General features: G+C 28.9%; 1 protein-coding gene across 2 annotated transcripts in view; it reads left to right on the top strand.

The window, feature by feature from the left end:
- Positions 1-1395: 1395 nt before the first annotated feature.
- Positions 1396-25232, top strand: part of LOC123293891 (homeobox protein OTX2-like) — a 60076-nt gene continuing 36239 nt past the window's right edge. The window contains exons 1-2 of one of the 2 annotated variants that reach the window (XM_044874878.1): positions 1396-1770; positions 19584-19738. In XM_044874878.1, coding sequence (XP_044730813.1) covers positions 1617-1770; positions 19584-19738 — 309 coding nt within the window. In that variant the 5' untranslated portion in view covers positions 1396-1616. Of the gene's footprint in view, positions 1786-19583; positions 19739-25232 lie in introns of both variants that reach the window. The other variant, XM_044874877.1, reaches the window with a different exon arrangement.

Below are 25232 nucleotides of genomic sequence, written 5' to 3'. Positions count from 1 at the left end.
TTGGAAACCTTGTTAATCAAAAAATGTATTTATAAAATTTTATTGAAATCTCTAGAATTAGAAAATCTTTTCGTAAAGTGGGCATATTTAACATTGGTTTTATGGTGAAACGGTAGATGGACGTGTTTTCATAGATTTCTCCAAAACTAGTCGGTGAAAATTAAAAAATAAAAAAACTATTTAAATTAAAGATAAATTATTAAATTATTGAAAAAAAAAACCTGTTGTGCCCGACTAATTAAGGATGTATTAGCACGTTAGTGCCAACGAAATGGGCTACATAGCCTAAGTGTCTTCTTCGTGGACAGCCAATATAACCTAACCTAACCTAACCTAGTGCCCACGAACTTCTCTGTTACATTCTGTATATATGTATTTGTGCCTTTCATCTGAATAAATCATCTCATCTTTATCTATTTGAATGCATTAAAGTATTTAATAGATTGGTGTAGATCAGTTATTAAAAATAAATATTTTTTAATATCGATATAATCGTAAAAAGAGTTAATAGAATATTTATTTTGATATTAAAAGAAACAAAGATTTTATTTACCTGTGATATTTTATGGTTCTCTTCAGAATTTATACCTTTGTATTACTATATTATATAGATAGGTATTCTGATCCACCATTTTGAATCCCAAATATTTTCATATCTTGTAAGTAGAACGTTGTATCTACGGAATTCAAATAACAAAGCTTTACATGTTCTTGGTTTTTTTATGATATTGAAAATTATAGATTAAGTTCAAGAAAATAATTATCTATAAGGAGGTATGCAAGGATTGAATAATACCTACTAGGGATTTCAATAAAACTCTATGACTAAATTTTTTGATTAACAAAGTTTCCAAAAATCACAAAAAATTCCTAGATCATCGGGCTTTTTATTATTATTTTATCGTTCAAAGTTGGCTGAAAAAATGATGAATCATATTGGTTATCCTTTGCAATTAGATATTTCTACATATATCAAAAAATCTAGAGAGTGTGATAAAAAAAACTATCTAAAATATTTAGACAATCTTGTAGTTTATAATAAAACCATAAAAATATAAGGTTGTCGATTATATAAAAATAAAATTTTAATTTAATTATGAGTTCATCGAAGATTCGAACAGATACGACTAGAGTTAGAGTATTGATGATTAAAGAGCGATATATATATTATCAAATTTATAAGCAGCACTTGCACACAATATATTTTATATTTTTGTAGTTGCGTGATATTGTAAAGCTAAAAATAACATATTACTTGACTAAAAATATGCTTTTTTATATATCATAATTTCAAAAGCTTTTTTTCTCTATCACCTGCCATGTTTAAGGCTAGAATTTTCTTATTTTTTCGAATAAATTTTGATTAATATTCCGTTTTTTGTTTTGTTTCAGATTCACTTGGGATTTAAACGAAGAAAAAATAATAATAAATTTACGTTGTGATCGGAACAAAAACGAAATAATTAAATTTTATAATATAATCGTAAAAGTACAATTTAACGAGATCGGGTTAAAAAAAGTTGTATAAAAGACACGTCTAGTGCGTGTTTATAAGTGTTTTTGTATAATTACGTGTGTGTTAATTAAAAGTCGTTGTACTGGCGGGGTACGTGAATATGGCTGGTTACTTGAAGGCGCCACCGGGAGTCGCTGCACATCACGGCTTCCCTGGGCACCATCATGTAACAGCCGGTATGGCATCATTAGCAGCGGCTGGTCCATTCGGTTTGCCACATCCCCATCCATTAGATCAAGTTGGTTTTGGGCCAGGTATGTTTGACCAATGTATGTTTCTCTTCTTTATAAGTTTTGTATAATTATAATTCGTAGTATTTAGAAAATATTTGTTTTTTGATCATTTTTTTGGCATAAAATTAATTCTACTTTATTACTGCACAACTTTCTTTCTCAAATAAAACAGCTTTTCGAATTCTTTCGCCTCGACTATCTCACGAACCAGTTATGTCATTAACACGTGACTGGGCTTATTCGACGCGTAATCGCGTATTTAAGAACTGAAAGAGTTTTCAGCAGAATCAGTTGAGCCGTTTTTTAATGGTAATAAAAAAACTGGCAAAAAACTGAATAAACAGATTTATCTATGGAGATAATGATCGTTCCAGCATAAGCTGCAGTACATGTTCGAAGAATAATCTATGAAGGCTAACAAGACCATTTTTGTAAATGTTTTTCCCCCTCTGGGAAGTTAGTCGTGTGGACTACAGGGGTCGCACTCACACGACTTCAGTACCACACCAACTATGTACTGCCAATTTTTTTTTTTTTTTTTCGTTAAAGTATTTCTATTGGTTTAGAAAACTATGCTTAATTACCTCAAAATTTCAATTTTTTAGGCTGAATTTAGCTGGAAAGTTTAGATGAAGATTATAAAGCCCTATCTAAAATATTTGAACAAAATATTTGTGGCACATTATAGAATTGAATTTGACAGGAGTAAAGTTCTTTAAAAGTAGCATTATTTAAATGTAGAAATAGAAATTTAGCTCTTAAAAAGTAGAAATATATTGAAATTTAAGTATTTAAACGTAGAAAGTATGAAAATTATGCAGAAAAAATATTTTTTGTAGAAAAATAAAAAGTAGAATTATTTTTATGTCACATTTTCTTAATTTAATGAAGATAACTTTGATAGTAAAGACAAGTTTATCTACATATAAACAAGTAAAATTTTCATCAAGCTTTTTGGTCTGCAATTGACAAGACATTACTCGACTAAATTTTGGAACTCATTCGACAGTTTCAAATTTCCTATCCTTTTTTCTCGTTTTATTCTCGTCAGACAGAAAAAGACTCCATATTCGCTAAATTTTCATAAATCGATCCGAATTATATTTAGATTTTATTGAACTAAAAAAGGTTAAACGAAAAATATATAATTTAAATTGGTTTTCAACAACAACAACAAAAAAAAGAAACTAATATTAAGCAATTGTCAAACTGTAACAATTTTCTAAGTAGCTATATTTCTTAGAAAACCGTCTAGATATACTATCTTCATATATGTATATATGAAAAATTCTATAACAAAACCCACATTTTTTTTGGACTGTAGAGAATATTTGGAAGGCAAAAAATAAAAATAATAATGAAATATATGTATGCATTGTATGAAAAAGATATATAAAAATTGCTTGGGGGAGTTAGAAAGTAGAAAAAACCACCACCATTCTAGAAAATATGGTTTGGGTACAAAACTAACGTTGTTAGCATTCGAACAAATTTTTATAGTCACGGAGCCTGTCAGCATATGGGTGTTACTGATGATTGCACACTTCGCGGCAATTTTTTTCCTACTTCCATAGCTTTTTTCTGTTTAAATTAAAGTGGGGCGTCGTCTTTTATGGGTAGTGTTAATTATAACTAAAGAATTTTCGGCGCTAAAATATCTTTCTTTTCTCAGATAAAATATCATGAAAATTTCTATCAAATTGAGACCTTTTTTTATTTGAGAATACTAAGAAAAAATCTAGAGAGTGTGATAAAAAACTATCTAAAGTATTTCGACAATCTTGTAGTTTATAATAATACCATAAAAATATAAGGTTGTCGATGAAATAACAACAAAATTTTAATTTAATTATGAGTTCATCGAAGATCAATCATTTTATGAACCGAGACGACTGTAATTAGAGTATTGATGATTGAAGAGAGATATCGATATTATCAAATTTATAAGCAGTACTTGCATACAATATATTATATATTTTTGTGGTTGTGTGGTATTTTAAAGTTAAAAATAACACATTATTTGATTAAAAAGCATGTTTTTGGTTTATATGTATGTACCGTGCAATAAATCAAAACTTTTTTATAATTCTGTTGGGAAACAAATACTTCGTGTTGCTATAAATGTTTAAAATATTTTGACTGTTACACTTGAGCATGATTAGCACCAAGACTATAGTAGCAATCTAGTTCAGTATAAACTCTCTATGTTCTTATTGTCATAAAAGCGGTAGTGGTGGATTCGTTGGTTGACGTTATATAACGCAAACGAACAAACAAACATAGTTACACACACACACACACACACACACACACACACACACACACACACACACACACACACATAGAATGTTGAATCGTCGAGTGAGTAAGGTTTTTTTTTCCCAACACAACCGACAACATTCATACCATCTTTTTGAGGCATACACATCATTTTGATCACCCATTTTACCACCCTGGTAATCGGCTCAACTGTTACCCTCATGCATCAACCATTACAGTTATATATTTCTGCCGTAGATATACAACATCGAAACGATATATGTACCATGTTTTCGATGTACAAGATGATTTAAATGATTTGATTATAAGAGTATTGTTACACTGAAAAAAAATAAAATAATGACAAACTCATTCCGAAGTTGGCCGTTTCATATTGAAATAAAGTAAAAATACTTTCAAACAATTGTCTAACGATTGGAACAAGTACAGCTAAATATTTGTATTTACAATAGAATGGAATTGAAATTATAATATGAATTCATTGATACAAAATCACTGAATTTAAATAAACAAAATCATTACTTCAATGAAAGAGATTGATTTTAGTTTAAAGACATGCATTTTATTAATGGAAAATAAAATTGTACTTAGTTGAAATATATAATCGTGTAAATAAAGCGAATAGATGATGTAAAAGAAAACTTCTTTGCGTTTGCCTTAAATATAGTATTTTTTTATTATGATCGCATTTCTATCGTGTCTAATCCATATGTGATTGAGGTAACTTCACGGAGAATGTTGTTACCAGTTAACAGAGAGCTTGAAATAAACATATTGATCATTTTCATATCATATTTCTTGGTACATATGTGAAGTTAAATAAAAGCTTGTAAATAACTTTGATTTTGATTTTGGAGAGGGAGGGGAGGTTGGTGAAAATTATGCCTTTCTACGAAAAAGTTAACATAAATGGATATATTAAAATTAATATTATTTTTCTTTAGAACGAAACTATTTTCTTTTAGAAATTAATTAAAATTTCTCAATTCCTTGAAGACATTGATTTTAATATCATATCTAGTTCTAAATCATCCCATACACTACTGCTAGCGCACGTATTTATAACGATGAGGATGCTCGTATTCATTTACCAACTTCCTCACATACAACGAACGTATTTTCTCTTCCATATTAGTCCGGGAGCCCGTCAAACTAGACTATTATCATTGATAAATATATCTCTAGCAATTTCTGTGTAGTTTAATTATGCCTACTCTATAAACCTTTTATTCTGCTTCTGAGCCATTTTTTGTTTTATCTATGCTTGCTTTTGTTTCCACGTAACGTGAGTTTTTAATTATAGGTTGCAAAGTTGCACTGGGAAAATGCCTGCTCGTTTTTACGGTTTTCCTTTTTTTTGTCTTAAGCTATCTTAATCTATTCTTATCTTAATCTTAAAAAATGAAACTTATATTAATAGAAACATTAAAATTGAAAACCTTCAATAAAAAAAAAAAAAAAAAAACATTACTTCGTAGCATTAACAAAGACAGTAAATGTAAATTGAATGACATGGTAAATCAAGAGGGACGACAATAATATCATGCGTCCGTAGGATCAGGTAGATTGCGGCTTACAAAACAGGTGGCTAAGGTTGGTGTAATTCAAGTGACCTGTTTGTGACGGAGTGGTTTTCTAACTACACCAGAAAAGAACTTTCAATACAAAACAAAATAATTGAATTTTCTTTCTTTTGTCGAGACAAATTTGATATAAATAATTCACTGTGTAGCGCCTCAGGCGCTTTGAAATCAAATTAATATATGAGGACTGGCACCAAGACTATATCCCTGTATATTCATCCCGTGTAGCATCATTTTCCTTGCTTACCTTTGCTGGTTTATGCAATATTTTCCTATATATCCTTTTTAGTCATAAAATAATAATTGTATGTGCTTATATAACATATATAATGTCTTTATTTAACATATATATTACACATATGTTAGATAAAGATGTGAAATATATATGTACTTTTATACATACGTAATATTTCTATATGATTCGAGTACCTTTGTGTTGTTACCTTAAGGGTAATACCAGAAGAACGACTGTAAAAGATGTACTATTTTCATTGGATAATTACATGGCATCATCAGACAAAATTTGCCAAGTCAATCGAAATTATACTTTCGAAATGTTCGTTTTGAGTTAATTCGAGAAGTCAACTTAAGAAGTTTTGAAAATAAAATATCTTGAACTGACATGTCTCGAAACAAACTGACAATAATATTTACGTATAAAAATAAATCTGATTTTTTATTTTTTGGTACGAAATTCTTTAACTCGGCTTCCGTAGATTATCGAACTTGTAGAAAACGTTAGGTAAGAATGTGATGTATTTTTTGTGTGTGCAAGAAAATTCAATTGGATGGCCATAAAATTGTAGACCAATCAAATTGAAGAGTCATATAAATTCTTATATTAGTCAAAGTACCATGAAGAAAACACCTGTAGATTAAATAGTATTTCTAATTTACTATCGTAGTAAACATAAGTTCGTTAATTTGAATTGAAGAAAAAGCGAACTTTATTCCTGGCGGAGATACCGCAAAAGTACTTTACTAAATGATTTTCATTGAAATTAAAAACAAATAATGTTTTAATTTTTTTAACAAATTTCGCAAGAAAATCAATTTCATTGAGTTTGATAACTTAGGTCAAGTTTAATGACTGCAAAAAAGTTGTGTCTATATACCCAATATTTTTCGTTTGAAGCATTTTTATCGTTAAAAGTTATATTTCGAGTTTCGAGTATATGTTAAGTTAAAAAAGCACTATAGACTATTAAGCACAATTCTTCTTAGAAATGTTAAATGTAGAAAGTATTGAACAAGATAAATCACCCAGTATTTAGATACATATATATATTTCTGTATCATCATCTATAATGATTCGAGTGCTTTTGTATTCTTACCTTCAGGGTAATACTTATCAGAGATATGTATACTACTTTCATATATTATAAAAATCTTGACTCTGATATTATTTACTATTTTTGTAAATAAATATACATACAAAAAAAGTCTACGATCTAACTAAAACGAAGCACAAGATTTAGAATTGTATCTTCATTGGTTAGCCGGTTGCTAGCAGGCAGAGCTACAACGAGTTGTTATATACGTAGAACTCGTGAAAATAATAAACATAGGTATATCTAGGATTGGTTTTATTGTAAGCTATATTTGTAAGAAGTTGGGAGTTTAATTTATATATAAAATTCTAACGAATATTATATTTTTGCATAAATTTTAATTTGTTTTTATTTAAAAAAATGATGAAATAATAATTTTGATTTGTTATATTCATAAAATTTAATTAGTTATTTTCCTTTTTAAATTTTGTATAGGTTTACGTGACATCACGTAAACACATAGAAAAAATTACGTGACGTCACGTATCCGTTAAGTAATAATTGAATTAATTCATTTAGAATGATATTTCTCAACAATTTTCAAAATTATGTTGATGTCGTTAGCCACAGACTGTTGAAATTTGCTTGGCTTCGCACGAATGTAATGCTGATACTAAATATACTACAAAATGTCTGTATATACGAAAATGTGTTTATTTGAAACCTCTAAAATTATCAGTGTTTCCCTACCTTCCACTAGAATCACTTTATCTATTAGAAAAACCACATCAAAATCCGTTGCGTAGTTTTAAAGATGTAAGCATATATAAAGGCAGACACCGGGAAGCAACTTTGTTTTATACTATTTAGTGATAGTGAAGAGTAACGAGCTTCTGTATTACCTGTATTAGGTTTTGATTATACAAATTTTAGTCAAAGAAGTTATAAAACAAATAAATAAAAATGTTCTCTACATAACGGATCTTTATTAACGATAAAGGTGTGAGACACGTAACAACAAACAATACATTGTCAAAAATATAAACCACACTATTTTACATTGTGTTTATTTTACATTATTTCATTTCGATAATAAGAATATGCACCCCTTCTTTTTATTCGCACCACACACATTATACAAAACAACAACAAGAAACGAACGAACGACAAACGCATCAAAAGTAATAAATAATATATTCGCAATGAATAACACAATATACGTACGGATGGGTTATAGAGTAGGCGTACGTACATACATAACAGTATCTATGGTTGTTTGAATGATGTTCTCTACTATTCAAGTGTCAAATACTGTTATTTGTTATTATTTTGTTACATCAATCTTGTTAAAATATCATTTTGGTTCTTTAAATTCATATTATTTATATTAGCGTAGCAAACAAACACCACACAGAGTGAGTGTGAATGTGCAAGAGGGAGGGTGCGTGCTTGGATATAGATAGATATAAATTTATAAAAACATTTACGAGAACGTACATACTTACAAAACTACGTGTGAGAGTTATATCACATGACAAAATAATAAATGTGTATAGTAGCGTTGATTTTTTTTTTAGGGATATTTAAGTTTACATAGCGGAAATGATTATATTTTTGTTTGTTAAAAGTTACACGCTGAATCGGAGTAGAAAAAATTACACAGCGCGTGAATTATTTAGAATTAGTTAAAACTCAAATTTTCTTATCCGAACAATATTATGAAGATTGAAAAAGAAGAAAAGGATTTCTTGAATATTTTTTCTTGAAATACGATTTTAAAAAGAAGAATAAAACATTCTTCGAGTGAGAAGGAATTTACTTGTAACAAGAAAAATTTCTTGACACCAGAAATTTCCTTTTGTTTGTAAATGTTATGGGCTTTATATGTGGTTCATAATTGAAAATAATTCTAAAAATTATTCATTTTTTCTCAGAAATCGTGAAACTTCTTTGTGACTGTGTTATCTCTAATGGCCACTTGTTAATGTTTATCTTATAAAAAGCCCCAATTTCAATGAAAAAAAAAAAAAACAAATAGACAATATCAAATAACACATATTATGATAGTATTAGACCGTAAGATGAGGCACAGATCAGAGCTCTCTTTTTTCTCACTTCTGCCTCGAAAGTCTCGGCGAAAATTATTTCGAAATTTCAATTTTTCGCACCAGCAATCAATTGAAAATGGTGCGAGGCTTGGCATCGATTTGGAGAGTTTATTTTAAGACGGTTGTATTCCGGATATTTATTTCATTACAAGATGATCCCGTGAACTTCGTTTGTCCTTAAATTTTATTGAATATAAAGTTTGATCAGCGATTATAAATCTTAATGAAACTGCAACTCCCATTCATTAATACTGCTACTGAGAAAAATAATTAGAATTCTCTTGTAAATATTATAAACCACGTCGAGTTTAGCAAACCTTTTTAACACTGACCCCTGCGTTATTTCAAATAGAAAAGTTTTATCCAAAAAAGGCCAGTCGTCTTAAAATCAGCTTTCTCGTTCGTTTCCAGCTATTATACTATATGGGTCACCATCTTCCGGTCCCTAAAACACGAAATGTGAATTACTATTGTCTTTATTTAGTTTTCGTTACACTTGTGTGTCGTGTGTGCAATTATAAACGGACATAATTTCACACTCAACGTGGCTGATGTTACATTTTGTTTATCTAACTAATACAAATACATAACCAATATAAACATACTAGAATATGTCGTCACACTCCCAATATCCCCATACCATCTCTATGATGTTGTTGTTGTTACTACTGTGTTACATTCTCTATAGTCACACATATCAAAACAGCCTACACATTTACAATAGAAAGAGATACAATTTATATAACATATTATAAATGTATTATGTCTATCTCATTCTAGTATATATTATGTTTATCGTGTATGTCCAGTGGATTTTGTCTTATGGCCTAAGCTCACAGAACGTAAGGTTAGGTTATATTGGCTGCCCACGAGAGATACACTTAAACCATAGGGCCTATTGTCATACCATATGTGTTTTACCACCTTTCCGCTGATAATTACATTTACCAGCTCTTCAATTATTTCGAGGGGCTGAGAATCCGGCTGGATAGGCCTGAATCCAGGAAATTGGGGCAAAAATCGAAATTTATTACAAGCTACAATTCTATTAGGGATTGCCATCTCAAATTTTCGGAATGCCGGGAGATAGAACAAAAAGTCACATTTTTATTTTTTCTAAAACTTCCTGCGAGCTGTTCTGAATTTACCTGAATTTACCAAAAATCTTTTTATTTACTGGACCCTGGAAGATTTATGTTCATATCGCGAGTCGAGAGGAACCAAACGGTTTCTGGAGACTATCGATCAACTCATAGATGGGGTAATCCCAAATTTTATATTGTCTTATTAATTTTTCAACATGTTTCTTTGAGAATGAAGCCTAGGTTACAAATTAAACATAAATATTTGTTAGAACTTTACTATATGTGTTGTATATCTATTAGTCTGACATATTATAGATAAATGACAAGGGGTGTCAATGTTTGTTTGTTTTTCAATGCCCTAAAGTATTGTTTATACAGTAGCCTGACTTTGTTATGTACACATAACCTCATACTTTTATCACTCCTACCTATTTGGTATTATGATTATTATTATTGTTAAATCACATTGAAAATTTAATTAAAAATGGTTATTATTTTATTTAATAGAAATATAATTCTAGAATAATGTATTTGTGTTTCTTTGAATTTGGGTTAAATTTATCACAGGTTTAGTCGTCCTATTAGCTCAGTTGGTTAAGGCATAACCAATTTCATCCGCGGTATGCTTAGGGTAGCTGGTTCGATTCCCGCCGTCGCAACAAAATTAATTTTTTTTTTTTTCGATTATGGAGATATTTTGAAAGATGCTCTTCTAATCGCAAAAGAGGTATATTCTCATTTTGGATTTCAAGAATCTACCTTAAAAACTGCAATTACATGAAATTTTTTTGATTTTACTATCGAACGAGAAGTTTCAGAGATATTCACTGAAAAATTGCTCCAGGATTACAGCCCTATATATACGTTTTTAGTTGATATATTTGAAACTAGTCGTCCAATCGCAAGAGGAATCAGATTTTCGCAATTTATAGATCAAATTTACTCCAGAAAAAGATTTTTATCTAAAGCAGAAACAAAAAATTGTTTCCCGATTTTTTGCATTGTTCTTTTCGTAGAAAAAATTAAACGAATACGAATAGCTTTTATTTCGGAGCAATTGAATGTTAGTAGAAGTTCACTCGACCTCGTACATTAAAAGTGTGCTCTTATTATTCCAAAAATGGTATATTTGTACAGCGAAACAGTAATTTAAAAAAATTAATTGAATTAAAATTAATCTGACAGTTGATGAAAAAAAAAATGTCTACTCAAGAACTTATTAGTGTAGCTACTTTTTTTTTCGTAAATCATAATAGAAAAATAAAAACATTACATTTTCATTATACATAAGGGGAAAAATTTGTTATATTAAATGGAAACTAGTTGGCGGAAAAGATAAAACAAAATGAAAATCTTTTAAGCCAAATAACACAAAAATATTCCCAATAGACTGAATTTCATTGAAATGCCTAATAGACGTGTAAACATTGATGTTACTATACCATCACAAAGTTTAGTTAGGGTAGAGAGTCGATTTTCCTACATTTTCTATTTTTGTTTCTACTCTTCGCTTTTGTTAATAATCGTTTCATGAACAGTCACGCTTATACGCATGAAACTGGTACAAGGTAATGCAAAAGAAACCTCTATATTTTAAGCTGTGTATGAAAATAAGGTATACCTAGCTTTTTTTAAACGGAATCCTGCAAAAATCTTAAATGCGAAAATTATTCCCGCCCAATAACGGAGTTTAGCGGTTGGTTAGGTATTGTATGAATAAAACAAAATAACTTATCTTTTCTTAGGACGAAAAGTTATAAAACTACACAGTAGTCTGTTGCTTCTACAAAGCGGTGTTTGTCACCAAAGACATCGAGAATGGACTGAGCATACTCGCATAAAATTGACAGCTATGTAGAAAAAGACAAAGTAACTGTGTGACCAAGACCTTTCTCTTTTCTATAGGTTTGTAGAAATTCTAGAAAGAGACAATCACTAGGCGTACATTCGCTTTACATTTCTCATAGTCCGTATTTACTATACCGCTGCAGAGTGCCTAAATGGTCGAGCGGTCTAAGGCGTGTGTCTTTGACTGTTTGTCTATGTAGACTTATGTTGCGGGTTCGAATCCAGGCAGTGGCAGTGTGAACAATGATGATTAATGAGGGCGGTAGAATTGATCACATCGTCGTCGCTTTGAAAAGAACGAAGTAACCGACTCGACCCACATCAAAATGTAATTGTAAAAATGTTTGTAATTCAATAAATAAAGATTAACAAATAATGATGTGGGAGGCCTCTGTTATAGGCGTATATGTCAGAGAAACGGAGGTTAAACCCCATTATTTATTATTATTATTTATTTATACTGCTGCAGCGCGCTGAATAGGGAACACTCGGTCTATTCTTTACGTCTTTGTCTGTCACGGAGAAGATGTTGGCAAGAGCGACTGCGGACTAATACCGTAGCGGTTACAACTACTAAGCGCATGCGCATGCAAGTAGTGAAGTGCGATAACATTGTTTTACCGCGAAATTTAAAATGTGAATCTTATGACCATCTGGATTGGAATAAGTGCTATAATGTTCTTATGACAAGTATATTTATCTTGAGTCAACGATCTAAATACTTAATTCAAGAAAGAAAGTATTTGATTGCCTAAAAATTAAAGAATAAGTAACATATTTGCCATTAGTACTTTTATTTTTGGTGTTTATCATAAATATCTGTTGCAGTACAAAAGTTTTTAATGGTTACCTACTTTTGCAAAACCTTGTATTCGATTAAAAAGATATAAAATTTTATTCGTAAAATAACATTTATTTGGTATCATTATATGTAGAAACGTCGATAAACTTTTACATTGTATGCTTAAAAATAATTATGTTTCAATAAACTTATTTTATTTTGTTGAAAAACTAGTTTTTTTGATATTCATATAAACTTTTGCGTTTATAAAAAAGGTGCATTTTTTACACAAATTCGGAAACGCTAATGAAAAACATAATAGAAAAAAGATCGAGTTAGAATCTTTTAAATTATGTAAGCATTCGAGTCCAACTTTGAATTGGTAGAAGTTTTTTTTTTTTCCTTCTCACTAACGTCAGAGAAATCTTGAAAAATATTTAAGCAAATCTTATAAACCAAATACATGTTTTGTAGTCAAATAATGTGTTATTTTTAGCTTTACAATACCACGCAACTATAAAAATATATAATATATTGTGTGCAAGTGATGCTTATAAATTTGATAATATAGATATCGCTCTTCAATCATCAATACTCTAACTATAATCGTTTCTGTTGAAATGATGGAATTTCGATGAACTCATAGTTAAAATTTTGTTTTGATATCATCGACAACCTTATATTTTTATGGTATTAACTATGGTTATAAACTACAAGATTGTCTATATATTTTAGATATAGTTTTTTACCACACCCTCTAGATTTTTTGATATAGAAATATCCAATTGAAAAGGATAACCTAAATGATTCATCATTTTTTCAGTCAACTTTGAACGATAAAATAATAATAAAAAGCCCGATGATCTAGGAATTTTTTTATGATTTTTAAAAACTTTGTTAATAAAAAGATGTATTTATAAAGTTGTATTGAAATCCCGAGTATTATTCAATCCTTGCATATCTCCTTAATTAGTCATTTAAAGAATGTTTAAACAACTTTTTTCGTTACTGATTTTCATAGAATAAAATTCAACAATCTCGATTATAAAACTATTTAGGGTACTTCTACGCTATATTAAATAAATTTAAGTATAGATATCTATTCAATTATTATTTGAATGAAGCAGCTACTTCACCTACTCTCTGTGTGTGCCGTTGTAACTTGATCGGGGGTCTTTTAACTTGATAATATAGATTTCATTAAAGACAAATTGGATTGTCGTCATTTAATATTATTTATCAAATGGTTCCTAATGTTCTAAAGAGATAAATATAGATATATCATTTATTTATAAGAGTATGTCAGTCAATATGTGGCATTTATAAATACTTTATCATATGTATGCAAGGAAAATATATAAATAATAGAGGTGTGCAGTTGTTTGGAAAAACTATTCTGATAAACTTTCAGGCTCAATGAAAAGCATTTTAATGCATTTTTGGTGCATTTTAATTTATTTTGGAAAAGGTTTTCTTTTGAAGTCGGTTTTCTTTTCGTTAAAAGTTTATTTTTATTTTGTGATTTTTAGTGAATCTGAACTAATTTGTACACTACACAAACTAATTTGTCACTAAAAAAAGAATCATCGAAGTGATATTGAGTTATTCGTCCTCTTGTCGTGCATACTTAATGCAAATTTAAGACTTTAATGATTTTCTCATGGATGCCGTTGTCAGAACAGGTCCAAAATGAAATGAAACCAAACGGGAAGCACCAGCTTTCAAACAGATAAAGAATCATCGAAATCGGTTCACCCAATCAAAAGTTCTGAGGTAACAAACATAAAAAAAAAAAATACAGTCGAATTGATAACTTCCCCCGTTTTTGTTTGAAGTCGGTTAAAAAATAAAAATTAGCGTGATATTTTTGAAAATGTTCTTAAATAATTGTTTCATCATAATGAAGCCATTCAGGTACAAAGTTTCAAATACGTGTTAGATAAATGTTAAAAAAAGACTACTGCATATTGTGGCGTGTCGACTGGAACAATAGTTACAAATAGATGAGTTTTTAATCGAAATTAGAATAGAAACTTATATCCATTATACATATAGTATATACATAGAATAGAAAAAAAAAAAAAGAAAATTCTATTCTAAACTAAATGAGTGTTGTAATTTTATAACTACAAATAGAAGCCTCATCATGTTAGCCTTTAAACAAGAGTATTAAATACTGCACACGTGTTAGATACAATGAAAATACCTACCATGTAATTTTATGGTTTCAGTATAATTTTTTTTTCTTTTAGAAATATATCATGCATTGTAAATATATCAATAGCTAGATAGACTTGCTGTCTGCAGAGGACATTCTAATGATAATGTAAAAAAACCATGAGCTCATAATCAAATGGAAACTTTTATGATTCTTGTTTTTTTCATTTTGGAAGCTTAGTCAGGTTGCCCCAAGGCAGACCCTCTAATCTTACTGCCTTGAGGTAAGACATACTTAGACCATTGGGTTCGTGGGTTGAGTCATCTACAGCCACTACTCCATGAACCATTTGGGACCGTTTGAGAGCAGCAAATGTGCTTTGATGTGCTTTGACAGCAACGGACTTCAAATCGAACAGGTCGTCAATATAAGACTGACTTAAGCGAGTCTTTGTAGTCATGACAAAAGCTGAACATTGACAAAAATGATGAGACATCGTTCCCATTTCTCCTTTCTCACTGTGGCAGCTTCCGTAATAGTTCTGATGTACTAATAGGCCCAATCGTTCAGCATGCTTGCCACCTTGGTAGTGCCGAGTGTCTTTGAAGTGAGATAAGATCTTTGGAACGCCTAAAATTGTACTCCGACTATATCTGTCTTACAGTATCACAAGGGCGTTCATTTCTAAATTTAAGATTGACTTATTTAAAATTGCCTCCACCAAGAGTGCTTGCAATTCGGACAGAAGATTACCGAATTACAGGTTGTCAAATTTGAAAGCTTCATAAGAATACTTTTTCTTTTACCAAGAAGCACTACATCCAGGCTGACCCTTGACCTGTCCACCATTCGCCTTCCGGGCATACAGTCTAGAACCTCGGTTCACCAGTCGGCCACTCACGTTTTGTCCTCACATCATCCAGTAACTGATCCATCCATCGCTTCTTGGATATTTTGGCGCTGTTTAGTATTTCTGCTATGTTCGGATACGCCAGGTTCCTCCTGAATGCTTCTATTGCGACTAATTTGGATTGATAAAGATAAGTTTGGTAAAAAAGAAAAATACGGTCTTGATGATTTGAAATTTTTTTTTGTTCGTTTCAAGAAAAAGTTAGTGGCAACGAATTTCGTTAGAAAATGAGTAGAATGGCTTCATTATTAGCTCACGGTCTCTCAATTTATTTCAATTCATATGTATTGTTTGAAATTTTTATTTCGTAATAATTATACCTTTTAATGAAGTTTAGTTGGTTTCTTTAGTTTGTATATCAATGATGCACAGGTGAACCTCATCGACAGCGGTTATATCATTTTCACGGTTATAACATAGACATGTATGAGTAACGCATATAAATAATTATTTTCTACTTTTTAGTACAATAAAAGCTTTCCGTTTAAAAAAGTATTTTTATTTAAAATTTGGTTTCAAGAACATTTAATTCAACCCTTAATACACATCCATCCACGAGTACACAAATAATGATATAAAACCTAGTTTCTAAATGATTATATCAGTGTATTTCAATTCAAGTGTATAGGCACTTCAAAGTTATACTCGCACTTACATTAATATATTATTATATTCGAATACCTACTTCGAATATATATATACGAATGATAGAATAAAATATAATCTCGAATAAAAATAATAATCAGAATTATATACTTGGTATTATAGTATTCGAAAAATTTGAAATGAGGCAACGTAATACCTATTGAAAAATCAACGAATTCCCCACTTAAATCGTTAAATCGTTATTTTTCGAAGTAAGATTTAGAATTATCGAAGTAGTCTATAAATATTGATATGCGTAGTGTTTAGATCCCATTAAGAGGGATATGGATTGGTCTATTACTTACTCTTAATAACTAAATGATTGTAACTAAATGCTTGTCTCCTATAGTTTTTGAGATATATTTTGGCAAGTTGCCGGACAGAGAACAAAGGATATTCAATATAACTATACGCATTTAATTGTACAAAATAAAAGAATATATTCATTTGGAGTCGTTTTTTGATACAATTTTTTTCGTTTTATCTCCCAATTCGCTAACAAATTAGAATCAACCCCCATAACTCAAAAACGTTTGCTTTTTGGATCGTGATGCAAATTGAGATTTGCTAAAATTTACAATATGTTCAAATATGAGTAAATTTGACCGAGATTCAATTTCCATAAGATTAGTTGCAGGGTTCTTTTCTATTATATTATTTTGTACATATAAAATGTTAAGTACAGTTTTTATTCGACTCTCTGTGATATTATTTCGTAATGACAATAATATATATATATATATATATATATATGGTATAGGTAAAGTTGCTACGGTTTGGTTGCTGTTATGTCTATGTGTATTATTGTTGTGTACATGTCGTTATCTGCCATATATTTATAAATCCGGATTAAAGCGACATTACATTATATATAGAAGAAAAAAATAATAAAAAAACATCTGTCTCATTCTATCATTCATATAAATGTACAGAATGATTCAATCTAATATTTTAAACGCCTAGAAAACGCGTTATAACGTCCTAAGTACATATTACTCTTGGAAAAACAAGTTTAAAGTAAATGTTTTAGAAAATTTGTAGATTTAAAAGTTAAGTTATTATCATTTTCTTGTTTAAACAAATATTAGAAGAGATATCGGTCAAATAGTCAATAAGTAAATCGTTATAGTCGTATTCGTTGTGTGTGTAGTCATGGTAGGGACAATAAAAACGATGCCAGCGCTTCCAGTGAAAAATTTTGGCGATAAAGGAGGCTGTTATGACTAATTTGCAATTCTTCACATGTAAATATTATAGAAAATGTCAAATTAAAATTATTGAAAAACACTAATTAATTAAACTGAATGCACTAAAAATTGTGAAAATAAGAAATCAAATTACACAAATATTATTTTTCAAATATAAATCATCATAATTATTTATTTAAATTTGTGAGACAATAATATTAAATTTTCAATGTAAGTCATAAATGCAATCTATACAATTATATATGCATCCATACAATTCTATAATTAAAGTAGTGTATCGATACCATGGAAACGCTTCCAATAAAACTCATGCACGGTGCGAATAAGTCATAAACGGTTAGTGATACAAAAAAAAAAGTTTACAAAAAGATAGAAAATTTAATTATCTACAATAAAAGTTATTACTGTTTTTGATCTAAAGTCCACGGTTGTGAAAATATAGTCTAAAACGGTTTTTCTTAAAATGGAGGCAGTTCCCCCGCCTATTTTTGTAAGGATTTTGTGTATTTACATTCAGTACGTGATACTGAATCTATTTAAATAAAAAATTATCTCTATTTTGAAGTATATAGCTTTTGAATTTTTTATCTGATGAAATACGCGAAAATTATGTATCTCATGTGGGATTCAATAATGTTGAAACACGTTGTATTTTGAATGGTATATCTGAATCGTTCACTCATAAATGAATTTAAAAATTCATCTATTAGTAAAAAGACTTTTTAAAATATATTCTAAAAATGTATTCGTTTTTTTAACTCTAAAATATTTAAAGTTATATTTGCATATTCAATAATAATAGATTTTCTTTATTGGTTTTCTTTTCTCAATTTTATTTGAGTTTTTCTTGAACGAAAATCTTGTTTTTGATATATTTTTTACATATTGTAAGAACAAATAACATTTTTGTATACATTTTGTCATACCTGTAGCGCCCAAATTAGGGCTCAGATCCAAAATTGGTAAATAACTTTTTCCATCGTCTTTATGAGCTTATTCTGTAGGCCCACGATCTGCAATCAATAACAGAACACCGTGTATATTCCTTAATATATAACATTTTTGTAATTTTATTATAAATCAATTGAGATTAGGAATAATAATTGAATTTCATGAAAAGCAAATTCGTTGCGAGTGAAAATTATCAAAAACTTTCAAAATTTGTCGTTTTTTAAGAATTCTTTTTAAGGATGTATGAGCATGGTAGTGGGGCACAAATTTAAAAATAGATATTTTCAATTTTGATGATAAATTTATATTATTACTTGACGATATAAGACGAAAAGTAAGAATAAAATTTTGCGATATCTAGCTTAATTTTCAAAATATCGAAAAATGAAAATTTTGTTTAATTATTTAGCTTTCGATATTTCGAAAACCAAGACACATATCGAAAAATTTTATTCTTATTTTTCGTCTACATTCATGAAGTTATAACAAAATTCATCATCAAAGTTGAAAATAAGATAAAAATAATTTCAACCCTTAATCTACCCTGCTCTTACATCCCTTATATGGACGGTGACACTTAGTTTTTTTCTTTTCTAATTCATTGCTAATATGTTTACTTTCTATTAAAAAGTTTTTTTTAAATTTGTTTTCATTCATTCCAAATGAAAATTATCAAAAACTTCCAAAATATGTCGTTTTTTGAGATTCCTCCATAAGAGCCAATGTATTTTATATCGATTTTTAATGACTTTTTTCTTAAAAATTTGCACGGTTACCTAAGCTGAAATTTTAACCACATATTCTTTGAGTAAAAGACTACCTACAAACAAATTTTGAGCCTTTAAATCAAACATTGTTGTCATGCTCATACATCCTTAAGAGCCATTGATTTATTTTTTAATATTTTCCATGGCTTCTTAAGTTGAAATTTTAAACAACAAACATTTTTGTCATACTTATACATCATTAAAAATTTAATCTTAAGAATATTCATATTTTTTTCTAGGTGTAAATCCACGAAAACAACGAAGGGAACGTACAACATTCACACGAGCACAACTAGATGTATTGGAATCATTATTTACGAAAACCCGGTATCCAGATATATTTATGCGAGAAGAAGTTGCATTAAAAATTAATTTACCAGAATCACGCGTACAAGTAAGTAACTAATTTTTCTTAATAATACCTGTTTTCTTAGAAAATCCAATATTTGGTATCTTAAATTAAGTATTGAGATCGTAATAATATTTACTTCAAATTATAAGACCATTAACAGCCAAAAAAACGCATTTACTACAATCCATCAATTTTTATTTACTACGTAACATATTTTCCAAATGAAAAAGAGCAACTTAAAAAATAAATAATAAAGAAATTAATATAATTTGTTACAACCCCATCCAATAAAATATTAATTACTTTCAATATGATTTTTTATTATCTACTGATTTATTAAATCAAAAATGTACACAAAAAGGTGTTGACAAGTAAATAATATATTATTTATAATATAAAATAAATTATGATTATTAGATATTATGTATACGGAATGTTTAGAAAAAAAAAGATTTAAGCCAATAAAAACTAACACACCCCATATCAAATTTTTGTATATATTTATTATGTATATCAAAAATATAATGCTTTATAATATATCAAATTCATTATACTTATAATCATACAACGATTTTACACATCAAATCAAAAAAAATTGAACCAGTGTGAGTTTAGAACAAATATAGTCCCAAATACTTTAATATTTTTAATAAAAATTAAAGCAATGTTTCAATCAAAACTTTTAACACCCCCTTACTTTCGAACTAAAGTCCGTCGACGTCAAAGCTCTCCTGCTGTTTTTAAACAGTTCCAAATGGTTTATGGAGTAGTGGCCGGAGATGAGCCAACCTTTTTGCGGTATCACAACGGACCCTATGTTCTCAGTGTGTCCCACTCCAGGATAGTCACTCTAACCTAACCTGGCTTAGCTTTCGAAAATTGTTTGTTTCAAAGAACGTAGAACGTAGAACTTGACATTAGCGTCGTTGGTCTCGTTGAATAGAAAAGAAAAATAGAAATTTTATTGATTTTTAATCAGTCTTATCATAGTTTTTTTTTTATCGAAAAGTGTTCATGGCTATTTTTAATTAAATTGATTTTAATCAATTTTGTCCCATGAGCGATTTTTTTCAGGCAAGCCTATACCATTATTTTCATAATTATTTTTCTTCTGATACCAATTTCTATTGGTTAACAGATCGGTGTAAATCTGCTCATATCATTTGAACAGGTATTTGAAATTAATTTAATTAAAATTTGTTGGGGTTAAGAAAATATTCAAGGATTTTAATTTAATTATGAATTAATGGACAGAGATGATTATAGTTAGAGTATTGATGATTGAAGAGAGGTATCTATATTGTCAAATCTATAAGCACCACTTGCACACAACATATTATATATTTTTGTAATTGTGTGGTATTGTAAAGCTAAAAATAACTCATTATTTGACTACAAAGAATGTATTTGGTTTTTTTACAATACTGTAGGGAAACAATCGCCTAAAATTGTTAGTTCATTAATTTCATATTATTTTTAAATTGATTCAAGCTTTTCTACACTCGAGTGTACTTATTACATATGTGATAATATAATAATAATACGGATATATTTATTATATTGTGTAAAGGAATCAATGAAAGGGCAAGTATGAACAACAAGGGGGTTGAAGTGAGGGGACGTTATAATACGTCTGTATGTATATGGGCCTTATATATACATACAGACGTCGAACAACCCTCGATTATTATTATCAGGAATTGTATTATCAAAATGTAACAGGAATTTCATAAATAAAATATTCTCTATTATATGCTACTATGTATATTTATGTTTTTGCAACAACCCAAAAAACACGACCACTCCCCTTCAATCTTGTATAATTTATTTGAAATTGTTGATAATTTTTGATTTTATATTGTAATTCAAAATGTATACTGAATTACATGAAGGATTCCAATTTTAAAAATGTGGAAGCGGTGAGAATTTTAATTTTTCCTAGTAATCGGAAAATTTTTCGTCCGCTATCACTTCCATACGGCTCTATACCAATCACTTCATATTGCTATTGTTTGTTTGTATATACATTTTATATGATTTATTGTTATGACTCTAAAACATAATAATTTGGTGTGTATAATAGTCTCTACAATTATTTTGTTTATCTTGAATCTAGCAATGTAGCCACTAACATTCATATTCGTCTCTAAAACTCTTGTTTATTTAGTATTTCAGTAAATAAATTATATAGCCTGAAACACTGTTTAAAAAAAATTACAAAAACTCCCACAATTGCCATTGTATTTAGTTTTTTCTAAATATTTGTTTAATAAGACTAAAAAAAGACAAAAAAACAGAAATCTGGTATCAAAAAATAAAGAAATGTCAGTATTTTATTAAAAGCTTAAAATGTTTATAAATATTTTTTACAAAACCTTTCAAATGAGAAAAGGTTGCAGGCTTTATTTTATAAAAACTGCATATACTCTAAATCTATACATATAAAATGCTTTGTCTTGAATGACTGACTGATGAATCAACGCATAGAATAAAATAACTGGTAGAGACCTGCAACTTAAAGGTTGTGTTCTTTGTATGACGTAGGCATTCGATAAGAAAGAATTTGTCGAAATTACGGGATCCAAGTTTGAATGGGACAACGTGATTCCTTGATCCAACCTAATTCAAATTTTGCAGAAACATTCTTTAACAGAATTAAAAAAATGAAGTGAAACTTATAAAGCAATAGATTTTTTGATATAGAAATATCCAATTGAAAAGTACAACCTAAATGATTCATCATTTTTTCAGGCAACTTTGAACGATAAAATAATAATAAAAAGCCCGATGACCTAAGAATTTTTTGTAAATTTTGAAAACTTTGTTATTCAAAAGTGTATTTAAAAAGTTTTATTGAAATCCCTTGTATTATTCAATCCTTGCATATCTCCTTAGTTGTTTAAATGACTGTAACTCGGAAACCATCAAAAGCGATAAAAGTTGGTAACAAAACTTTTACAGAATTAAAATTTCCATAAAAAATCTTATTAAGTTCTTCTATTTCTGATAATAATGGAGATAATTATCGATAATTACAGGTAATTAAATTAATCGAGTTTTTAATTTTTCGAAAAATAAGATGGTGTTCAGATCTCTGTAGTTATCTAGGACATTCTGTAAACAGGACGCTTATACAAACATTGATTTCTATAGCCAAAATTCAACAATAATAATTTTAATCCTTCGATATAATGAATGATTCTAGGCTAGAATGATACAATAGAATGTTTCTATTACCTACAGTTCTATACATCAAATAAATTTATACATACGTTTCATGAATGTGTAACATATGTGCCGTGCTGCATACAGTTAATTCGTGTTTAGGTTTCAAATTGATTGACATGATATTTTTATAAAATTAATTTTAATAGGGGAACAAAATATCATTTTATTTTTTGATTAAAATTTGATTTGTGATAGCCAAAATACAGTAAAAAATTCAATATATCTAAAATATTTAGACAATCTTGTAGTTTATAATAAATACCATAAAAATATAAGGTTGTCAATGATATAAAAACCAAATTTAATTATGAGTTAATCGAAGATCCATCATTTGATGAACAGCGACGACTATAGTTAGAGTATTGATGATTGAAGAGAGATATCTATATTATCAATTTATAAGCTTCACTTGCACACAATATATTATATATTTTTGTAGTTGTGTGGTATTGTAAAGCTCAAAATAACACATTACTTGACTGCAAAGCATGTATTTGGTTTAGATGTATGTATCGTGCACTAAACCAAAAACTTTTTTAAAATACTGCAGGTCTCTCCCATTTTTGGACATTGTATGTCTCCCATTTTAGCGGTAACATCTTTTTGAGGTAAAAATTGTCTGCTATTCATGTGGTAACTTCTTATTGAACAAGTCTGTAAATCGATCGATTTAGAATTCAAGTAAATGTAAATAAAATTCATGAAAGTTTATGATATTGTGTAATACTAATAATAATATCAACAATTGCTCAATATTGTCCTCAACATTCACGCATTTTTTATTTTTTTTTTTTGTCAATCCAGTTTACGTAAGCATAATCACGTACCGTCAATATTTCTATACGTAATTTATTTGCTATACATACACAAAAATATGTATATAAATAATTCAATAGTAGAGGAGAGTGTGGTAACTAGAATCATATTTTACAATAGGGGATCCGATCTAAATTTTTTTTTATCACTTTTGATGAAGAATTCTCACTTTACGAATAGAAAAGTGAAGTTGGTTTTTAAAAATCGTATGCAAGGTATGAACATTAAAAATTCCTAACTAAACAAAGAGGAAGATACCCACTAGTGACGTCACACGTGGGTATCAACATAGAAATTACATGTAAAACTTTGTCTTGCTAAAAAGAGATGGACAACCTTTGAATGCAATCTGTGATTGCTTATAACTTCTTCGTTTTTTTAATCAATTTTAATTTTACTTTTAAATTTTGTCATGGTATCAAGTCTATTCTTACATTTTCCCTATTGTATGGTTCTCTTTCGATTTTCGTTTTTGATAGCACCAGTATACGGTATACCAAGATATTTGGGTTTGAACTCTAGTGTGCGTCTTTTTTTTTCTTCAAATCTCTTTAAGTGTCGTCAAGTTGTTGAGAAAGGCATCGAACCTCGACCGAGTTTAAAATTATTGAGAAAGTATAGGGTTTGTTAAAATAACGTCGTGGGACTCCAGCTAGAAATGAAGTTCTTTACGAAGAATGTACTTGTATACAATTTTATTAACTTACTTTCTAAATCTGTATTAAACATATAATCTGCTTTTGATTGCTCACCTAAATAAAGAAAAAATTCGTAGCTGCATTAGCTAAGCGAATTACCCCTGAGATTGAAAAAATAACACATTTTTCTTAAAATCGAAAATTGCATTTTTAATTTTTCAAGAATTTTTATTTCCAAAACTAAGCGTCTTGAGAAAAAATCACAAGAGTTCTTTTTTTTGTTTAAAACTGACAAAATAAAAAAAAAAAAAATTCAAAATTTTGTACTTTGCGCAATCCAGCAAATTTTTGTGTGTAGGATAAATCTTTACCTGTTTGAATCGGTCAAAACCAAGAACGATTCCGATCATCACTAGTTGGCAGACATGGATCAAAAAAATATCGGGATACACTGCAGTTTAAATTACAATTGTATGTAATTGTTTAATAATAATAAAATATTAAATTTATATATGAATTATTTATTAGAATATTAATCGGTTCATATAAACCTCTAATCATTTTTAATCTGGTGGTTTTTAGAGTTAGTTAAAACATATTATTATTATTATTATTATTCATTCAAACCTAAATGTTATTAATTATTAATTATGTTATTATTTATGTAAAATTCATAAACATAAATAATATAATATATAGGTTATACGATATTTTCACTCAACTATCATACCCAACAGGAAGATAGGTAGTATGCATGCGTAAATGGTCCCTGTACCCGTATAAATTCTCTAAATCATCAATATCGAAAGCGGTAATGAAATGATAATCTACTGAAATAGGCAGGCTAAAATATT

The sequence above is a fragment of the Chrysoperla carnea genome, chromosome 2, assembly GCF_905475395.1.
Source record: "Chrysoperla carnea chromosome 2, inChrCarn1.1, whole genome shotgun sequence".
NCBI lineage: Eukaryota > Metazoa > Arthropoda > Insecta > Neuroptera > Chrysopidae > Chrysoperla > Chrysoperla carnea.
This window is presented reverse-complemented; position numbering and strand designations above follow the sequence as displayed.